Source organism: Dendrobates tinctorius, unplaced genomic scaffold, assembly GCF_039654945.1.
Source record: "Dendrobates tinctorius isolate UK_male_01 unplaced genomic scaffold, ASM3965494v1 ptg000003l, whole genome shotgun sequence".
Lineage (NCBI taxonomy): Eukaryota > Metazoa > Chordata > Amphibia > Anura > Dendrobatidae > Dendrobates > Dendrobates tinctorius.
Genome location: NW_027361671.1, coordinates 69666133 through 69685480, shown reverse-complemented (window position 1 = coordinate 69685480; position 19348 = coordinate 69666133). Strand labels below are relative to the sequence as shown.

Genomic DNA, 19348 nt, shown 5'->3' with positions numbered 1-19348 from the left:
GCACAATAGGCAGATAGGTAGGAACCACCTGCCTGTTATTGTTTAGGCCCTTTCTTTTTATTACAAAGTCCCAGATATTCCTTTTAAGGTTGGTGATAATGGAGAAGTCCATGTATCCCTTCCAGGGTTAATGTAGGCTGTATAGGGAAAATGTGATCGTAACAGTTTGCGATCCTTCTTCCCGATGTCACTTGCAGGCTTTCCTGTGATGAACACCAAACAGAACCAGAAAGTAAATCCTTTTGAGAAGTTGGATCTGAGCACACAGTATTGCTCTGAAGACCTCAGAATTCATTCAGCTGCTTCTGTCCTGTGTCACATCATCAATAAACACTAGTGACCCAGTGCCCCTGGCAGCCATGCATGCCCAAGCCATCACACTGCCTCCGCCATGTTTTACAGATGATGTGGTATGCTTTGGATCACGAGTTGTACCACGCCTTCGCCATACTTTTCTCTTTCCATCATTCTGGTAGAGGTTGATCTTGGTTTCATCTGTCCAAAAAATGTTCTTCCAGAACGGTGCTGGCTTTTTTAGATGTTTTTTTTTAGCAAAGTCCAGTCTAGCCTTTTTATTCTTGATGCTTATGAGTGGCTTACACCGTGCAATGAACCCTCTGTATTTACTTTCATGCAGTCTTCTCTTTATGGTAGATTTGGATATTGATACGCCTACCTCCTGGAGAGTGTTGTTCACTTGGTATTTTTGCATTGATGAGTTCACCAGTGCCACTCCTAATGTTGTAGCAATTTCTCGGATGGGTTTTTTCTGTTTTTGCAGCTTAAGGATGGCTTGTTTCACCTGCATGGAGAGCTCCTTAGACCGCTTGTTTCCTTCACAGCACAACCTTCCAAATGCAAGCACCACACCTCAAATCAACTCCAGGCCTTTTATCTGCTTAATTGAGAATGACATAACGAAGGGATTGCCCACACCTGTCCATGAAATAGCCTTGGAGTCAATTGTCCAATTACTTTTGGTCCCTTTAAAAACAGGGTGGCACATGTTAAGGAGCTGAAACTCCTAAACCCTTCATCCATTTTTATTGTGGATACCCTCAAAATGAAAGCTGAAAGTCTGAACTTCAACTGCATCTGAATTGTTTTGCTTAAAATTCATTGTGGTAATGTCTAGAACCAAAATTGGAAAAATGTCTATCCAAATATATATGGACCTAACTTTAAATACAGATCTTATTTTAAACTAAAGGGTGAGTTACCAGTGTGAGACATGTAGATTAGGAGAGCAGACTGCCAGGCATTACGTCTCACACTGGTAACGCCTCCTTTCATTTAAAGGGAACCGGTCACCAAAAAAAAAAAAAAAAAAAAAAAAAAAAAAAAAAAAAAAAAAAATGCTATTAGCCTGCAGATATGGGGATAATCTGCAGGTTAATAGCGTTACTAACCTGCCTAGCGCCATCACATAGCTGAACGCTGCGGGAAGAAAATGAACTTTATTCCATCAGTGTTCGGGTATCAGGCATGTGAACGGCACTGGTTCTGCTAACATTGGCTTTGCCAACGCTCTCTGGTATAACACATCAGATTGCAGATATAAAGGTGTCATATTAAACTTTCCATGACCTGCATGTGTCTTTAGATTCCATGCAGACTGGCGCGTTATATATTTATTCACACTTAAAGCTTTCCTACTTAAGGGGCATTCTTTTTCACACATTTATAGCACATCCATAGGATGTGTCATAAATTGGTGGCAGGAGTAGGTCCAGGGTCAGTGACCCCTACCCATCACAAAAACTATGCTCAGAAAAGGTGGAAGCTGCATCTATCAAACATCTATGTGGCTAGGATATGAGATCAATGCGCCTTACGTTTGGATCTGACTGAAGAAGCCTCTGCTGATCAATAGAATAAGGTGACAGTGAAGCTTTAGCCACAGTCAGCTCAGAGGCAGTATGACTGCTTGGCTATAACAGGCAGGCTAGAATACCTTTAAAAAAAAAAAAGCAGGGCTAATAAAACTTGAAAGAGCAGGATGCTTTCTTAGGATTGCTCCTACTCTGATCTAGAGATTAGAGGAGGTTATAAAAAAGGTAGCCAGTTATTAAGGTCTCAAGTGAAAAAAAAAAAAAAAAACATGATTATGAAGTGGGAAGGCTAAAAAGAGAAAAAAAAACTAAGCATTTTCATAACTATCAACGTGCAATATTATGTAGGATGAGTGCAGATCATTGCTCAGTATGATCCACCTTGTGTCTTCCAGCTGTAAAGGCAATGTTATAAGGAGGCCTCAGCTTCCTGTAGCTTCTTCCTTTTCCTTTCAAGCGACTTGTGTAATACAAGCTTGTCAGTGGCTTTATATAACCTCATTCATTGTTTAAACTACTTATCTCCATACCATGATGAGCAGTTTCCTGTGGGAGAGAAATGTCATTTCTACAGAAATTCTTACAAAAAGTTACGGTTCTCAAGAAAGTGGGGAAAAACAAACACCTATTTTGGTGGAAAAACATAAGCAATTCTGCAAAGTCCAGCACAATCTTACCTACAATACTCTTCTCTGGAGCTGGAGGCACAATATATCCAAAGTGCATGTATTTTGTAGCTAATTTACTATGAAGCCCAAGGAAATCACTAAACCTTCTCTTCACGGAAAACTCATTCTTGTTGAACATCGAGAGAGATGTCTAGAGGGATAAAAACATATATAATATATTCTTAGCTTCATGTGTCACTACATTATGGAGGAATAATATTTACCTAAATTGTCTCTAATAATGCAGAGGTCAGATCTATGGTGCATACTGCTTTATTCGCCCCGCTGCCTTACTGGTGTATAACTTCTAATGGTCATTACCAAGCTCTCCAATGTCATACACTGCCTGGTCTGTAACGCAATAATGTTATAAAGAGGTTCTGATGTGTCAGAAAACAACAGAGTAGCTACACACAACCGAAAACAGTACCCGGACCCCATTCACTTGAATGGGGGGCCCGAACATCCAGTGTTTGCCACGCTGTCATATGCATGACAGCGCGGCAAACACCGCTTCTGATCGGTGGTGAAATCATCCCCGCCGGCAGAGTCGCGGTTCTCACATTGTCAAAAGAAAGCATGGGCACTCAGCTGTGATCGGAGGTATAAAGTTGCAGCCCCCAACTGAGTTTTGTTTGACTGATGACCAAAAATATAGGGGACCCACACAGTTTTTTTTTTTCCATAATTATTTATTTACAGCACAGGAGCGGCTGATGAATACTCCCATCTGCTGCTCCTGCAGTCACTGTTATTAGTGGCTGCAAGTGTCAGATGATGGGATCAGTAGTTCCATAAGCTGACACCAGTGACCGGAGGTAAACTTTATACCTCTGATCACAGCTTAGCGCTCACTCTGTCTTGACAGTGTGGGAACCGCGGCTCTCTGACCAGCGGGGATTATTTCACTGCCGATCAGAGGCGATGTTTGCTGCGCTGCCATGCACATGACAGCGTGTCAAATACCCGGTGTTCAGGCAGCCGAATCCCAGCAGTAATACGGACTTCCTGGAAAAGTCCGTGCCCGAACAGGAGGTGTTCAGTACGAATGCCGAAGTTTACTGCTCAGGTTCGCCCATCTCTACTTACAATTGCTTACTTTGCATATCTACCCAGTAAATTCTTCTCTTTTCTCTACACTCTGTAGAAACAAAGTCTCTTGTCCCTGCAAAATTTATTCCCCTCTAACTCCTCACCCAGCTGCCCCACCTCTCCTCCTGCTAGGAACTTCTGCAGTGACTCATGAGTCATGCAGGGAAATTGACCTCGTGTTTGTACATAGAGCTTAGAAGGATTCAGGTAGTCAGTTTTCAATCATCTGATATCACAGACCTGATAGAAAACAGAAGAATTAATTAGATAGAAGGGCGAAATGAGCAATTGTAAGTACACAGTGCTATATAATATTATGACTGCAATACATTAAGAGGATGAAAACTGATGGGAGTAAGTCTTTAATAAGTATCAGATACTGTGGATCAGATGTTGTCAGAAATGTATATAAACGCCTATGTGTGAGTACAGAACCAGAAAGCCCATAACTAAATTACACAAAGCATATCAAGGTTCCTTCAGCTGTGTAATACCACCTTATATTATAGTTTGGTGCCACATGTTTAGTTGTCAGTTTCTGGTTTGTAGAAATGTTACTGTATTTATTTTCTGCGGGTACAAACACGAAAAAGCTAGCACTAACTTTTGTTGTTACTTTGTAGGCCATGTAAGCATTCATCCCATCACCTAAAATGAAAAGAAAATCTGATTATTTTTTCCCCGGACAAGATATAATGACCTCATGTGTAATAGCATGCAGCACTCATTACTAAATGGGTATCAGCTTAATACACCAGAACCAGACACAGTTAACAAGACCCACAAAGAATACTATAAAAAGATAAAACCCCAAATCTGTAAACTAAATATTTACCAACTTTCTCTGGGTCCGAGACTCCTATTTCTATATCAAAGTAATCTCCATTTGATTCTTCCTCAATCTAAAAATTAATCAGTTTAACAATAGGAAGTTAATTCATAATACATTGTCTAATATACAAAATGTACATACAAACCAGAATTACACATGAATAAGCAAGTTATTTATCAGTCAATCCTGAAGTTTTGCATTATATTACATGTATTTTACTATAGGAATGAAAACTAATGCCTTAAAAGAGATGAGAGTTCACATGATATTGATGATCTTCCTAAGGTTGGGTCACCAATGTCACATTAGTAGTGGTCTGACACCCGACAACACTATCGATCAGCTGATAATGGCAGCTGGATGTAAGCAAGGAATGGAGGTGCACTAGCCAGCTCTGAATCAGTGTGTAGTGGCCGCTGCAGACTACAGCAGAACAGCTTCTATTCAAGAGAAAAAGCCATCAATATCTCACGACTGGACAACAAGTTTAACTAGATGGGCATTTCCTGAAGGAAATACATGGTGCTTGAACAGCGCTGCCAGCTTTACAGCAGTGTATCAGGTGTCGACTGTAAGAAACACGGGTATTACATACCTGGTAATGTGTTTTTTCATGAGACATGACGGCACCACGAGAGAGGGGATCCGCCCAGCGAGGACAGGAAACCTTCAAGATAAAAGGGGCGGCTCCTCTCTCCGCATCAGTTGTTTTACAGAGCACGAGAGGAACTCCGCAGGTTAGTGTACACATAAATAATACAACTTTAATACTGCTAAATTTCCGACACCAAGGGAGTGTATAATACTAATAATGCACCCAACTAATGACGTGATCAATAGGGCGGGAATATAAGGGTGCCGTCATGTCTCATGAAAAAACACATTACCAGGTATGTAATACCCGTGTTTTTCCATTCTACATGACGGCACCACGAGAGAGTTACAGAGATTTGTATTCTCTTTAGGGGGGGATCACTGCTTGTAACACTCTTCTCCCGAATGTGAGATCAGAGGTAGCAGATAGGTCTAATCTGTAATGTCTGAAAAAGGTAGATGGAGAGGACCAAGTGGCCGCCTTACAGATTTGGTCGATGGAGGCGTCCGCTCTCTCCGCCCAGGACGTTGCCATGGCCCTCGTGGAATGGGCTTTTAGGCCCTCTGGAACAGCCCTGCCTGCACTACTATATGCTAGTATGATGGCCTCTCTCACCCATCTAGCTATAGTTTGCTTAGAGGCTTTAAGGCCCTTCCTTGCCCCTGATATGAAACAAACAGGGCCCTCTGTTTCCTCCAGGGTTTTGTCATCTCTAAATATTGTAGGATACATCTCCTAACATCTAAGTAATGTAGCCTCTCCTCCTTCTTGTTACCGGGGTTAGGACAAAAGGATGGCAAGACTATTTCCTGAGCTCTGTGGAATTTCGACACTACCTTAGGGAGGTATGCTGGTTCTAATCTTAAGACAACTCTATCGTCCATAACCTGAGTGTATGGCGGGTCTGCTGACAGTGCGTGTAAGTCCCCCACCCTACGTGCCGATGTAAGTGCCACTAATAAGGCTGTTTTTAAAGTTAACACTTTATCTGATGTCACGTCTAGTGGTTCAAATGGACTTTCTGTTAGAGATGATAGGACTAAGTTTAGATCCCAGGGAGGAGGTTTAGGAGATGGGACAGAGTTAGCTCTAGTACAGGCCCAGATAAACCTGGCCACCCATCTATCATTTGCTAGGTCATAGTTGAATAATGCTGCCAGGGCTGAAACGTGTACTTTGAGGGTGCTGACAGCTAAGCCCAAGTCTAAACCCCTTTGCAGAAACTCTAGCACTGCCCTCACCGGTACTTCTCCCTCCCGTATTGGGCCTGAGGTGGACAAAAATTTTCTCCATATTCTCCCGTATATTTTTGTAGTCACTGGCTTTCTGCTACTGATTAGGGTGGAAATTAACCTTTGTGAAAACCCTTTTTTCTCTAACAGTGACCTTTCAAATTCCAGGCTGTCAAATGCAACCTGGAGTTCGGAGGGTGATTGAAGGGACCCTGTGTTAGGAGGTCGTGGTCCTCTGGGAGTACCCATGGGTCCGTCACTGACATCACTCTTAGCCAGTAGAACCACGGCCTTTTTGGCCAAAAGAGAGCTATCATAATTACTCTGGCTCGGTCCTCCCTGATCTTCTTCAGGACTAATGGAATGAGGCATATCGGAGGGAAGGCGTACAGGAGACCTGATGTCCATTTTATCCTGAAGGCGTCTACCGCCAGTGGCATGTCTGCTGGACTTAGAGAGCAGAACTTTTGAACCTTTCTGTTGGTTTTTGAGGCGAAGAGATCTATTATGGGTTTCCCCCACATAAGCATAATCCGTTGAAAAATGGACTCTTTTAGGCACCATTCGCCTTGCTTCAACCGGTTCCTGCTCAGAAAGTCTGCCTTCAGGTTGTCCACACCTCGGATATGCAGGGCCGATAATGAGAGAAACTGACGTTCCGCTAGAGTCAGGATTCTTCCCGCTATTTTCATTAATGACCGAGAACGGGTGCCCCCCTGATGGTTCACATATGCTACTGCTGTACGATTGTCTGATAGGACTTTCACGTGATGTCCTGTCAGGTGTGTCAGTAAACCTTCCAGCGCCCTTTCGATGGCTAGCAGCTCCCACTCGTTTGAGGATAGATCTTTTTCGTCCTGAGCCCAAGGATCTTGAAGCCATAGGGTGTCTAGATGGGCTCCCCAGCCCCAAGGGCTGGCATCTGTCATGACTACTCTGGAGGCTGTATTTGTCCAGGGTACTCCCCTTGGAGAGGACTCTATCTGTAACCACCACCTGAGTGACTGGAGTACAGGGTCCGGGATGGTGAGTTTTTGCTCTAACTGCCCCTGAAGCCTCAGATCGTTTTGTAACACACACCACTGAAGTTCCCTTGTGTGAAACTGAGCCCATTTTATTGCTGGTATGCAGGAAGTTAGGGATCCCAACACTGACATGGCTTTCCTCAGAGTCATTACTGGCTTTCTTAATGTTGTCCTGATTAGGTTTTTGATTTTTTCTTCTTTTTCCTCTGGGAGGCGACATTCCTGCACCACCGAGTCTATTGTTAGGCCCAAAAAATTCTGGATCATTGTTGGTTCCAATTTGGATTTTTTGAGGTTCAGTTGCCAACCCAGAGTCTGAAGTGTCTCCATCACTATCTTGTCTTGTTCCTGACAGTGAGAGAAATCTCTCCCCACTATCAGGAAGTCATCCAGATATGGTATTACCAGAGCATCTTTTTCCCCTGAGATGTGCCAAGACCTCCGCAATTAATTTCGTGAAGACCCGGGGGGCTATTGCTACCCCAAAGGGCAGAGCCCTGTATTGAAAGTGATGCCACTGAGATCTTATCTGGACTGCCACCCTGAGATATTTGCGGTCTTGCTGCCGGATCGGGACATGATAGTAAGCATCCGTGAGATCCAGGACTGCCATGTAACACCGAGGAAAGAGGAGTTTCACTGCAGATCTTATGGTTTCCATCTTGAATGATGGGACTATCAAATATTTGTTGAGGCCTTTCAGATTTATAATTGTCCTCCAGGAATTGTCTGGTTTCTTTATTAGAAATAGGGGGGAGTAAAAGCCTTCCTTTTTTTCTTTTTCCGGAACTTCTTCCAGTACGAGTTTCTGTATGAGTGACAATACCTCCTCTTCCAGACTCTCTTGTCTTTCTTGAGAAGATTGCACTGGAGTCTGAATGAATTTTTGTGGTGGCCAATGGTGGAACTTTAATTCCAGACCTGACCCTACTATCTGTCGGATCCAGGTGCTGGATGAGATTCTCTCCCAGGCTGGGAGGAAGTGAGAGAGCCTTCCCCCCACCTGAGAAGGACCGTCACTGGGAGGGTTTTTTGGCTTCCCTGGAGGGCTTGCCGAAATAGAAGCCTCTCCCTCCTCTGTATCGCCTGTCAGAATTGTTTTTGTCTCGATCTCTGAATTGTTGCTTTCTGAATTTTCGGCCCCTCTGAAAGGAGCGCCGAAACGCTTGAAATGGTTGTTTTGGAAAATTTTTCTTTGTATCACCCGCTTTTTCCAACACGTCATCCAATGCTGGTCCGAACAAGAAATTTCCCTCACATGGCAGAGAGCACAGTTTCATCTTTGCCTGAGTGTCCCCCGGCCAGCATTTTAGCCATACTGCACGCCGTCCTACATTGGTTAAGGCTGCTGACTTTGCTGCTAGTCTGGCCGAGTCTGCAGAAGCCTCTGCGAGAAAGTCTGCCGCCGCTCTAATAGCCGGTAATGCTTCCAGAATTGACTCTCTGGGAACTCCATGTTCTAGTTGATCCTCCAAGTTGTCTACCCATATCTTTAGAGACCTAGCCACACACGTAGCTGAGATAGCCGGTCTTAGTGCCCCAGCCGAGGTTTCCCAGGCTGTCTTAAGGCAATTGTCCGTCTTCCGGTCCAGCGGTTCTTTCAGAAACCCCAGATCCTCAAAGGGTAGGGAGGTTTTCCTGGCGACTTTTGATATCGCTACATCGATTTTGGGAGCCCTATCCCAGGATGAGGATGCCTCTTCCTCAAAGGGATACCTCCTCTTCAGAGAATTAGATATCTGGGACTTTTTCTCTGGTTTTTCCCATTCGCGTTTTATGAGCCCTTCTAGTTGCTCATTAATAGGGAAGGTCTTACGCTTTTTCTTTTGTAGTCCACTGAAAATGAGTTCTTGGGCTGTCTTTTTTGCTCGCTCCTCTACCAGCCCCATGGTAGATCTGATTGCTTTAATAAGTTCATCCGTAGATTCTACTGGGAACGTATCTTCCCCATCTGAGCTACTATCTGAATAGTGCGTTTTGAGTCCTCTTCTGACCCTGTATAGTCTTCTTGAGAGACCCCTGAGGGGCTGGATCTATCCCTAGTTTTCCTATCTGCATCCGCAGATTGTAATGCACTTACTGACTTACAAACCTCTGTTTGAATTAGGGACCTCAGACTATCCGAGAATGAGGGAGTCTCCTCCGCTATTGTTTTGTTAATACACTCCTGGCATAACTTTTTATTCCAGGCTGTTCCTACGGGACTTTTGCATAAAGCACATTCTTTATTCTTAGATTTTCCCCTACTTTTCTTAGGGACTTCCTATACTCCACCCCGCCAATGTATGTAAGAGAGGGAGGAGAGGGAAGAGAGGAGACAAGAGAAAGAGAACAGACATTAGAGTACTGGACTTTCTCGTAGTTCACTCACCACTCGGACGCTTTCACAAAACGGGTACCGGATCTGGAGGCTGACTGGTCTTCTCACTGTCTCCTAAGGAGACTAGGGACCCCTCCTTCTTGCGTTGACGATCCGCCCGTGCGCTGCCCGAGCGGCTTCCACTGCTGCTGCGGCGTGTCTGGCTCTTTTCGTGTGAGCGTGACCGCCTTTCCTTTGCTTCCTGGCGTGGTTGTATATGCTCTGGCGAGGGGCTCTCCATCCTGCCGTATATGTCTGCTGCTATCCTGTGCTGAGAGCAGTCACACCCGACCATGTAATGGTGTAGTGACGCCAGCCACTACCGGTTTAAATAGCAGCCCCCAGCTTCAAGCTGCTTAGCAGGAGCCACCTAATGAGAGCAGTCACCTTCAGCCTAAGAGGGAAGGTTATTCCTCTCTCTTTTTTTTTAAATTGGACCTCCTGGTCCCCGTACCCCGCTTGCGCCCTCTGTGCGCGCGCCACTACCTGTGTCCGCGCGCCCCCTAGTGACTGCGCACACCCTCCTGTGTCTCTGCTGTGCGCGCCACCTCTACTTCCGGGTCGCCGCTTGCCACTTCCGGTTTAGCGTCGGCTTCCTCCCAGCAAGGCCCCGCCATGCGCGCTACCAATGCGCGCGTCCTTGCCGCCCTGGTGTGCTCAGCGGCGCAAACCCGGGTTTTCCGGTGAGCGCCTGGGCCCTATACCGGTCACCTGCGCTCTCCCTCTTACCTGAGGAGAAAGGATGGACGATCCACTATACCACCAACGTATACACCAGGTAAACCTTCCAGAGCCGAATTCTGCGGGGACTGGCATCTGGTCTCAACAGGGCGGGTACACCAATGTGGCACCCCCGAGGAGCAATATCTTCGCCCAGGCACCGATGTGTCACATGGGCTGCATGGCCACCGTACGTCGACAGGGAGGGAACACGGAAAGTGGCCTCCGTGGACGTCTTATGGGGTACAGTTACATCTTGGAGGGTACACCGCCTGTGGTCTCCAAGGTATCCAGCTTCACCCGGGCATCTGCCCCATGGGCTGTGGCCATGCACTCGCTCAGGGGGGACATAGGAATATATGACCCCCGAGGCGACTACCGGCACCTGGTATCAGGTGTAGCAGACCGGTGCCTGCTATTTGATCACCCGACCCAGGCATCCTCTTCTTTCTTCCAATCATCAAGAGGTTTTCACCTTGAGGGTCTCCCATCGAGGACAGGAAACCAACTGATGCGGAGAGAGGAGCCGCCCCTTTTATCTTGAAGGTTTCCTGTCCTCGCTGGGCGGATCCCCTCTCTCGTGGTGCCGTCATGTAGAATGGAAAAAGTAAAGTTAGAATATGAATGTTGTGTATAGCGATGCACAACCTGGGATGGGTTGTATATGAAGACAACGGGGGTGATGTAGTGATGCCACTTTGGCACATTCGGCCCCTCGGTAGCCACTTTGGCCACTTGGTAGCCACTTTGGCACAAACCAAAGACCTTGAATCAGCGATTTGTCAGCTTCCATTAGCTAAAACGGGTCATGTGTGGAAGCTGCATTTGCATAGCTGCCATCTCTGTAAGGTCACTGCACCTGCGCTGTGGCTTCAATCCATGTCAGTTGGGGGTCATGGAAAGGTCGTCATTAATTCCTATGGGAAAATTTTTGCTTGAAATGCGATTTTTTTTTTAAAAACTACAAATTGGATCAACTCTAAAAATACATAGCACACCAGTCCCCACCGAGGGCTTCGAAACGCCGCCTGAACGGTGTCTCTGCACCGAGCGGTTCGGGCCGCATTAATTGCAGAAAACGCGGAGAAGTAGAATAATAATAAAATATAAGAAATCGGATTACAACATGTTGCTTGAACCTAGAGGTTCAAGCACCATAATAAGATCAGTCAAAAGCATTTAGGTAAGGCTCAAAAAAAAAAAAAAGGCACTATACAAAGCTTTCTAATGTTTGCATAGTGTAAAACTACATTTACATAGTAACAGTTATTAAGGTTGAAGGGAGACTTTAAGTCCATCTAGTTCAACCCATATCCTATCCTAACCTGCCCTAACATGTTGATCCAGAGGAAGGCAAAAAAAAATAACACGTGGCAAACAGTAAGCTTCACATTGGGGAGAAAAAAAAATTCCTTCCCGACTCCACAGACTAGCTCCCTGGATCAACGCAATATTACGGGAAACTAGTGTATATACCCTGTTATATTATACTTTTCAAGAAAGGCATCCAGGCCCTTCTTAAATTTTAGTAGGTAATCACTCATTACAACACCATATGGCAGAGAGTTCCATAGTCTCACTGCTCTTACAGTAAAGAATCTGCATCTGTGATTCTGCTTAAACCTTCTTTCCTCCAGACGTAGAGGATGCCCCCTTGTCCCTGTCACAGGTCTAAGAGTAAAAAGATCATTAGAAAGGTCTTTGTACTGTCCCCACATATATTTATACATTGTAATAAGATCACCCCTAAGCCTTCGATTCTCCAAACTAAATAACCCCAAGTGTAATAACCTGTCTTGGTATTGCAGACCCGCTAGCTCCCTAATAACCTTGGTCGCTCTTCTCTGCACCCGCTCCAGTTCAGCTATGTCTTTCTTATACACCGGAGACCAGAACTCTACACAGTATTCTAAGTGTGGTCGCACTAGTGACTTATATAGAGGTAAAATAATGTTCTCCTCATGAGCATCTGTGCCTCTTAATGCATCCCATTATTTTATTTGCCTTTGCAGCAGCTACCTGACACTGGCCACTAAATGTGAGTTTGTCATCCACCCATACACCCAGGTCTTTTTCAGTGACAGTTTTGCCCAGTGCTTTATAATTAAGCACATAATTATACATCTTGTTAGTTCTACCCAAGTGCATGACCTTACATTTATCCACATTAAAGCTCATTTTCTTTTATCAGCCCAAGCTTCTAGTTTACATAAATCCTCCTGTAATATAAAATTGTCCTCCTCTGTATTGATTACCCTGCAGAGTTTAGTGTCATCTGCAAATATTGAAATTCTACTCTCTATGCCCCCTACAAGGTCATTAATAAATATGTTAAAAAGCAGGCCCAAAACTGACCCCTGTGGTACCCCACTGCTAGCCGTGACACAGTCCGAGTGTGCTCCATTAATAACCACCCTTTGTTTCCTATCCCTGAGCCAGCTCTTAACAAACCTACACATTTTCCCCTATCCCCATTGTTCTCATTTTATGTATCAACATTTTGTGTGGCACCGTATCAAAAGCTTTCGAAAAGTCCATGTACACCACGTCCACTGCATTCCCTTGGTCCAGTCCGGAACTTACCTCTTCATAAAAGCTTATCAGATTAGTCTGACAGGAACGGTCCCTTGTAAACCCATGTTGATATTGGGTCATAAGGTTATTCTTCTCCAGATACTCCATTATAGTATCTCTTAGAAAACCCTCCAGGATTTTACCCACAGTTGAGGTTAAACTTATTGGCCTATAATTTCCAAGTTTAGTTTGTCCCCTTTTGAATATTGGCACCACATTTGCTATACGCCAGTCCTGTGGTACAGACCCTGTTATTATGGAATCTTTAAAGATTAAAAATAATGCTCTATGACTGTGCTTAATTCCTGCAGTACTCGGGGGTGTATCCCATCCGGGCCCGGGGATTTGTCAATTTTAGTGGTTTTTAGACGCCGCCGTACTTCCTGCTGGGTTAAGCAGGTGACATTTAATGGAGAATTTTTATCCCTGATCATGTTAGCCGTCATGGGGTTTTCTTGTGTAAATACTGCTGAAAAAAGTCATTTAGCATATTGGCTTTTTCCTCATCCACCATTTCACCCAGACTATTTTTAAGGGGACCAACACTATCATTTTTAAGTTTCTTACTATTTATGTAGTTAAAGAATATTTTGGGATTATTTTTACTTTCTCTGGCAATGAGTCTCTGTCTCAATCTTTGCTGTCTTGATTTGCTTTTTACAGAATTTATTTTATCTTCTGTATTTAGTTAATGTCTCATCACTACCTACTTGCTTTAATTCTCTAAATGCTTTATTTTTGTCACTTATTGCGCCCCTTACAGCTCTATTTAGCCATAGTGGTTTCCTCCTATAGTGGTTTCCTCCTATTTCTAGCATGTTTATTCCCATACGGTATATATTGTGCACAGGTCCTATTCAGGATGCTAATAAACTTCTCCCATTTTCTTTGTGTATTTTTGTGTCTCAGGATATCGTCCCAGTTAATAGCACCAAGATCATCTCTCATCCGTCGGAAATTTTCCTACCGGAAGTTTAGTGTCCTTGTAACCCCTCTACTACACATCTTAAAGGATACATGAAAACTTATTTGTGATCACTATTACCCAAGTGACCCCCAACCCTTACATTTGATATGCGGTCTGGCCTGTTGGTTAATATTAGGTCTAGCAGTGCCCCCCCTCTTGTTGGGTCCTGAACCAGTTGTGAAAGGTAATTGTCTCTCATAGTTGTCAAAAACCTATTACCTTTGCTGGAACTGCAGGCTTTGGTTCCCCAATGTATTTCAGGGTAGTTGAAGTCCCCCATAATAATGACTTCTCCTTGAGTCGCAGCATCATCTATTTGCTTTATGAGGATATTCTCCGTTGCTTCCATTATTTTTGGAGACTTATAACAAACCCCTATCAGTAATTTATTAATTTTTCCCCCTCCCCTTATCTCCACCCACAGGGACTCTACATTTTCATTAGATTCATATATATTATCACGAAGGATGGGTTTTAAGGATGATTTTACATATAAACACACGCCTCCCCCTCGCTTATTTGTTCGGTCATTTCTGAACAGACTATAGCCCTGTAAATTAAACGCCCAGTCGTGGCTCTCGTCCAGCCATGTCTCAGATATCCCCACCATGTCATAATTATGCTCCAACAACATTAACTCCAATTCCTCCATTTTGTTGGCGAGGCTTCTGGCATTAGTATACATGCACTTTATGTATCTCTCTGTACCTTTATTCTTTCTTAAATTATTAACTGTTCTAACCCCACCCCCCATTTCATTATTTGTGCCCAGGTCTCTATCTGCACTATCTTCCCCTCCTATAAAAGGAATACCCTCCCCCTCGTCCCTAGTTTAAACACTCCTCCAACCTTCTAGCAATTTTCTCCCCAGCAGAGCTGCACCCTCCCCATTGAGGTGCAGCCCGTCCCTAGCGTAGAACCTGTAGCCAACTGAGAAGTCGGCCCAGTTCTGCAGGAACCCAAAGCCCTTCTTCCTACACCAATTCCTGAGCCACTTATTAACCTCCCTAATCTCCCGTTGCCTCTCTGGCGTGGCACGTGGTACAGGAAGTATTTCCGAAAATACCACCTTGGAGGTCCTTGCTTTAAGCTTACAGCCTAATTCCCTGAAATCATCTTTAAAGGACCTTCCACCTACCTCTTTGTCATTTGTGCCAATGTGCACCATGACCGCTGGATCCTCACCAGCCCCTCCCAGTAATCTGTCAACCCGATCAGCAATGTGTCGGACTCGAGCGCCAGGTAGGCAGCACACCGTTCGACGATCCCTGTCTTTGTGACAGATTGCCCTATCTGTTCCCCTAATAATAGAGTCTCCCACTACCAGAACCTGTCTGGCCTGCCCTGCTCTCCTATTTCCCCCCTTACTGGAGCAGACACTCCTCCGGCTTTCAGAGGACATGCCTTGCTGCAGCAGTGCTACACCTGCACTAACACTTCCCTCATCTGCCAACTTAGCAAACTTATTGGGGTGTGTCAGATCAGGACTAGTCTCCCTGGTGCTCTTCCCTCTACCCTGCCTTTTAACTGTCACCCAGCTAGCTGCTTCATTGACCTGCAGCTCCAACCTAGCACCCCTCCCCTCATCTATCCCATTGAGCGTCTGCTCAGTGAGCAGAAAACTCCTTTCCATATTGTCTATGGATCTCAGTGTTGCCAGCTGCACATTTAGATCCAGTATCTGGGCTTCCAGTGTTGACTTTATAGTCCCTGAGTGGTTGTATTGAAGTAAGTCTGCCAGCACAGAATTACTTTTCAAACCAAGTATAGGAGCACTTGTGACGATCAGTACACCTTTCCACCTCTACCTCCACTCTTCCTTGATTGACAGCTCCGACTTTACAGAGCTATAGAATGGAAAATAAGTTGGTGGGAAGGTGCGCTGATCTGTTTGCCGCCACCATGATGCACTGAGCACGTGTACTTGGCTTGAACAGTCATTGTGTACCGACAGAGTCCCCTTATGTTACTTGGGCAACAGAGAAGTTCACAACCCCGTTATGATAAGGGCAGCCGTAGCACTTACTTACCATAGCAATTAGAGTTAATGTATCCAGATTCTGGGGTTAATTGAACATTAAACATAGAAATGACTACTTCAATTACAGAAACAAATATAACTGTCCTTACTATTGAGCTGCATTTACACTGACGGGTGAAGGAGCGTTGTTAAAAACGTCATGATTATTGTGCAGTGTAATCAGGCTATCAAACACCCGATGAGAGAGCAAAACACTATTGTTTGATCTGATCGTTTGTAGAGTGGAAAGAAGAAAAAAAATACAACCTTTCATGGCGGCGTATCATCCCGTGTAAAGAGAACTCACGCAGAAGAGGATCGTGGCAGCCTGTGCACACTGAGTGACCCATTACAGATTGCTCAATGTGTATCGTTAACTTTGGTCTTGCTCTATGAGCAGGCATTTAAACAACTGACGATCAGTAAAGAATTACAGATTGGCGGTCGTGTTGTGCCACCAATAAGTATATATAGTTTGTGTCTCACTTGACTGAATAATGCTGATGGTGGATGAAGCCAGGAATACACAGGAATGCAGAATGCCAACGTATGGCCTTACCTCATCCCTAGAACGATCATAAATAATAGGGGCAGAAATATTAATTGCTTCCATCCGTGGGGTAATTAGTGATGTGGGGGTAACCGGAGTGATGGCTGGACTGGGCTCTGAGGACAGGATGAGGTCCCGCTCAGGACTATCCAGGGAAACTTCATCTGTAGCTTCTAAAAGAAGAAAAATATACATATTTCATAATCATTAATGACAAAAATAATCCTAAAAATTGGTTGATCCAGCAAACCTCTCTGGCGTAAAGGGCAAAACAGAAATCATCAAATAGAAAGTGAAATCATGTGATCTTCTGATCAGATACCATTGAATTGATCATAACGGTTCATAAGGATATTCCTAGATAAGCATGTAAAATTTTCTCTCTAATATCCGGGAACAGCTTACACCTCTGTTCCCTTATGGGCTGAGGCATCCAGAGTGGAAGCCGGCTTAATATACACTGTGTTCCAAATTATGCAAATTGGATTTAAGTGTCATAAAGATGTTATTTTTTGTTTTTCAAATAAACTCATAGATGGTATTTTGTATCAGGGCTCTTTGGATCACTGAAATCAATCTCAAATGCCTATGATAATTAGTTTACCAGGTGAGCTCAATTAAAAGAAAACTACTTAAGAATGATGTTCCACATTATTAAGCAGGGCACAGGTTTCAAGGAATTTAGGAAATAAAAAGGATCTCTCTGCTGCTGAAAAGCATCAAATAGTGCAATGCCTTGGTCAAGAGATGAAAACATTAGATATTTCCCAAAAATTTAAACGTGATCATTGTACTGTTAAGAGATTTGTGGTTGATTCTGAGCACAGACATGTTTGTGCTGATAAAGGCAGAATGAGGAAGGTTTCTGCCAGGCAAGTTCATTGGATTAAGAGAGTGGCTGCTAAAAAGCCATTACAAACCAGCAAACAGATATTTAAAGCTGCTGGTGCCTCTGGAGTCCCTCGAACCTCAAGGTGTAGGATCCTTCAAAGGCTTGCTGTGGTGCATAAATCTACTATTCGGCCACCCCTAAACAGTGTTCACAAGCAGAAATGGTTGCACTGGGCCCAGACATACATGAAGACTAATTTTCAAACAGTCTTTTTTACTAATGAGTGTCGAGCAACCCTGGATGATCCAGATGGATGGAGTAGTGGATGGTTGGTGGATGGCCACTATGTCCCAACAAGGCTGCGACATCAGCAAGGAGGTGGAGGAGTCATGTTTTGGGCCGGAATCATGGGGAAACAGCTGGTAGGGCTCTTTAAGGTTCCTGAAGGTGTGAAAATCACCTCTGCAAAGTATATAGAGTTTCTGACTGACAGCTGTCTTCCATGGTATAAAAAGCAGAAACGTGCCTTCAGGAGCAAAATCATTTTCATGCATGACAACGCACCATCTCATGCTGCAAGGAATACCTCTGAGTCATTGACTGCTATAGGCATAAAAGGAGATAAACTCATGGTGTGGCCACCATCTTGCCCTGACCTCAACCCTATAGAGAACCTTTGGAGTATCATCAAGCAAAAGATCTATGAGGGTGGGAGGCAGTTCACATCCAAACAGCAGCTCTGGGAGGCTATTCTGACTTCATGCAAAGAAATATAAGCAGAAACTCTCCAAAAACTCACAATTTCAATGGATGCAAGAATTGTGAAGGTGATATCAAAGCAGGGTTCCTATGTTAACATGTAACTTGGCCTGTTAAGCTATTTAACGCCAAAATATCCTTTTTGTTCAGTGAATGTGACCTCCTAATGCTGCAAATTCCACAAATGAGCATTTTCAGTTCTTTAAAACATATCAAATGTTTAGAAATTCTACTGTGCCTAATAATTTGGAACAGTGCAATTTGAGCTTTTATTCATTTTGGAGATTATACTGTTATTATTGGGAGGTTTCTTCAATAAAATTTGATGTATACTCTAACCGGTGATGACTTATTAGACTGACTGTCATTTGTACTGACTATTTAGGAAAATCAGAGAAAAATATCATTTGCATAATAATTTGGAACACAGTGTACAGCCACTGAAGTGGCCAGTATCTGAGCTAGCCATCTTCCCCCTTAGATGCCACATCTGTCATCTCAGCAGCTCACCCAACCTGGAGAACGATCATCTAGATTCAAACGAGTGAAGGTATGAACCAGAGCAATCTGTGGCATCTGCTGCAATATGCATAATCAGCTCTAATTATAAAAAGCTAATGTACAAGTTGTTTTTTTTTTTTTGTTTTTTTAAACCCCTTAAGGACGGGAGCTTTTTTCATCAGCGATGCGCTCATTTCCGGCCAGGCGCCGGAAGTACTAGTTAAATGCCCTCTGTCAGCGTTTGACAGTGGTATTTAACTAGTTAATAGGTGCAGGCAGATCGCAATTCCGTCTGCGCCTATTGCGGGCACGTCAGCTGTTTATAACAGCTGACATGTTGCGGCTTTGAGGTGGGCTCACCGCCGGAGCCCACCTCAAAGCAGTGGATACCAACCGCTGACGTACTAACCACGTACTAACCAGTCAGCGGTAGCTAAGGGATTAAAGCGAACATAGAAATTGAGATTTATTATTCAACCTGAATGGCATTTTGTGATAAAGAGGTATCTTAAAGGTAATCTGTCAGCAGGTTTTGGCTACCCCATCTGAGATCAGTATGATGTATGGGAAGAGACCCTGCTTCCTGCGATGTGTCACTTACGGTACTTTGCCGAATACTGCCATTTTGATGAAGTCACCGTTTTCTCTGCTACAGATCAGAATTCAGAGCTCTGCACAACCCCGCCCACACCACTTTCTGTGTACACTGTGCATAGGCAGAGTTGCCAATCAGTGATGGGGGCAGAGCGCAGGAATATGAAGGGCTACATGGCACAGGTTTACTAGTCCT

General features: G+C 44.1%; 1 protein-coding gene across 1 annotated transcript in view; it reads right to left on the bottom strand.

The window, feature by feature from the left end:
- Positions 1-19348, bottom strand: part of SNX2 (sorting nexin 2) — an 87593-nt gene that overhangs the window by 40962 nt on the left and 27283 nt on the right. The window contains exons 3-6 of the mRNA XM_073556340.1: positions 16476-16639; positions 4428-4494; positions 4197-4240; positions 2510-2651 (exon numbers count right to left, since the gene is read on the bottom strand). Coding sequence (XP_073412441.1) covers positions 2510-2651; positions 4197-4240; positions 4428-4494; positions 16476-16639 — 417 coding nt within the window. The remainder of the gene's footprint in view (positions 1-2509; positions 2652-4196; positions 4241-4427; positions 4495-16475; positions 16640-19348) is intronic.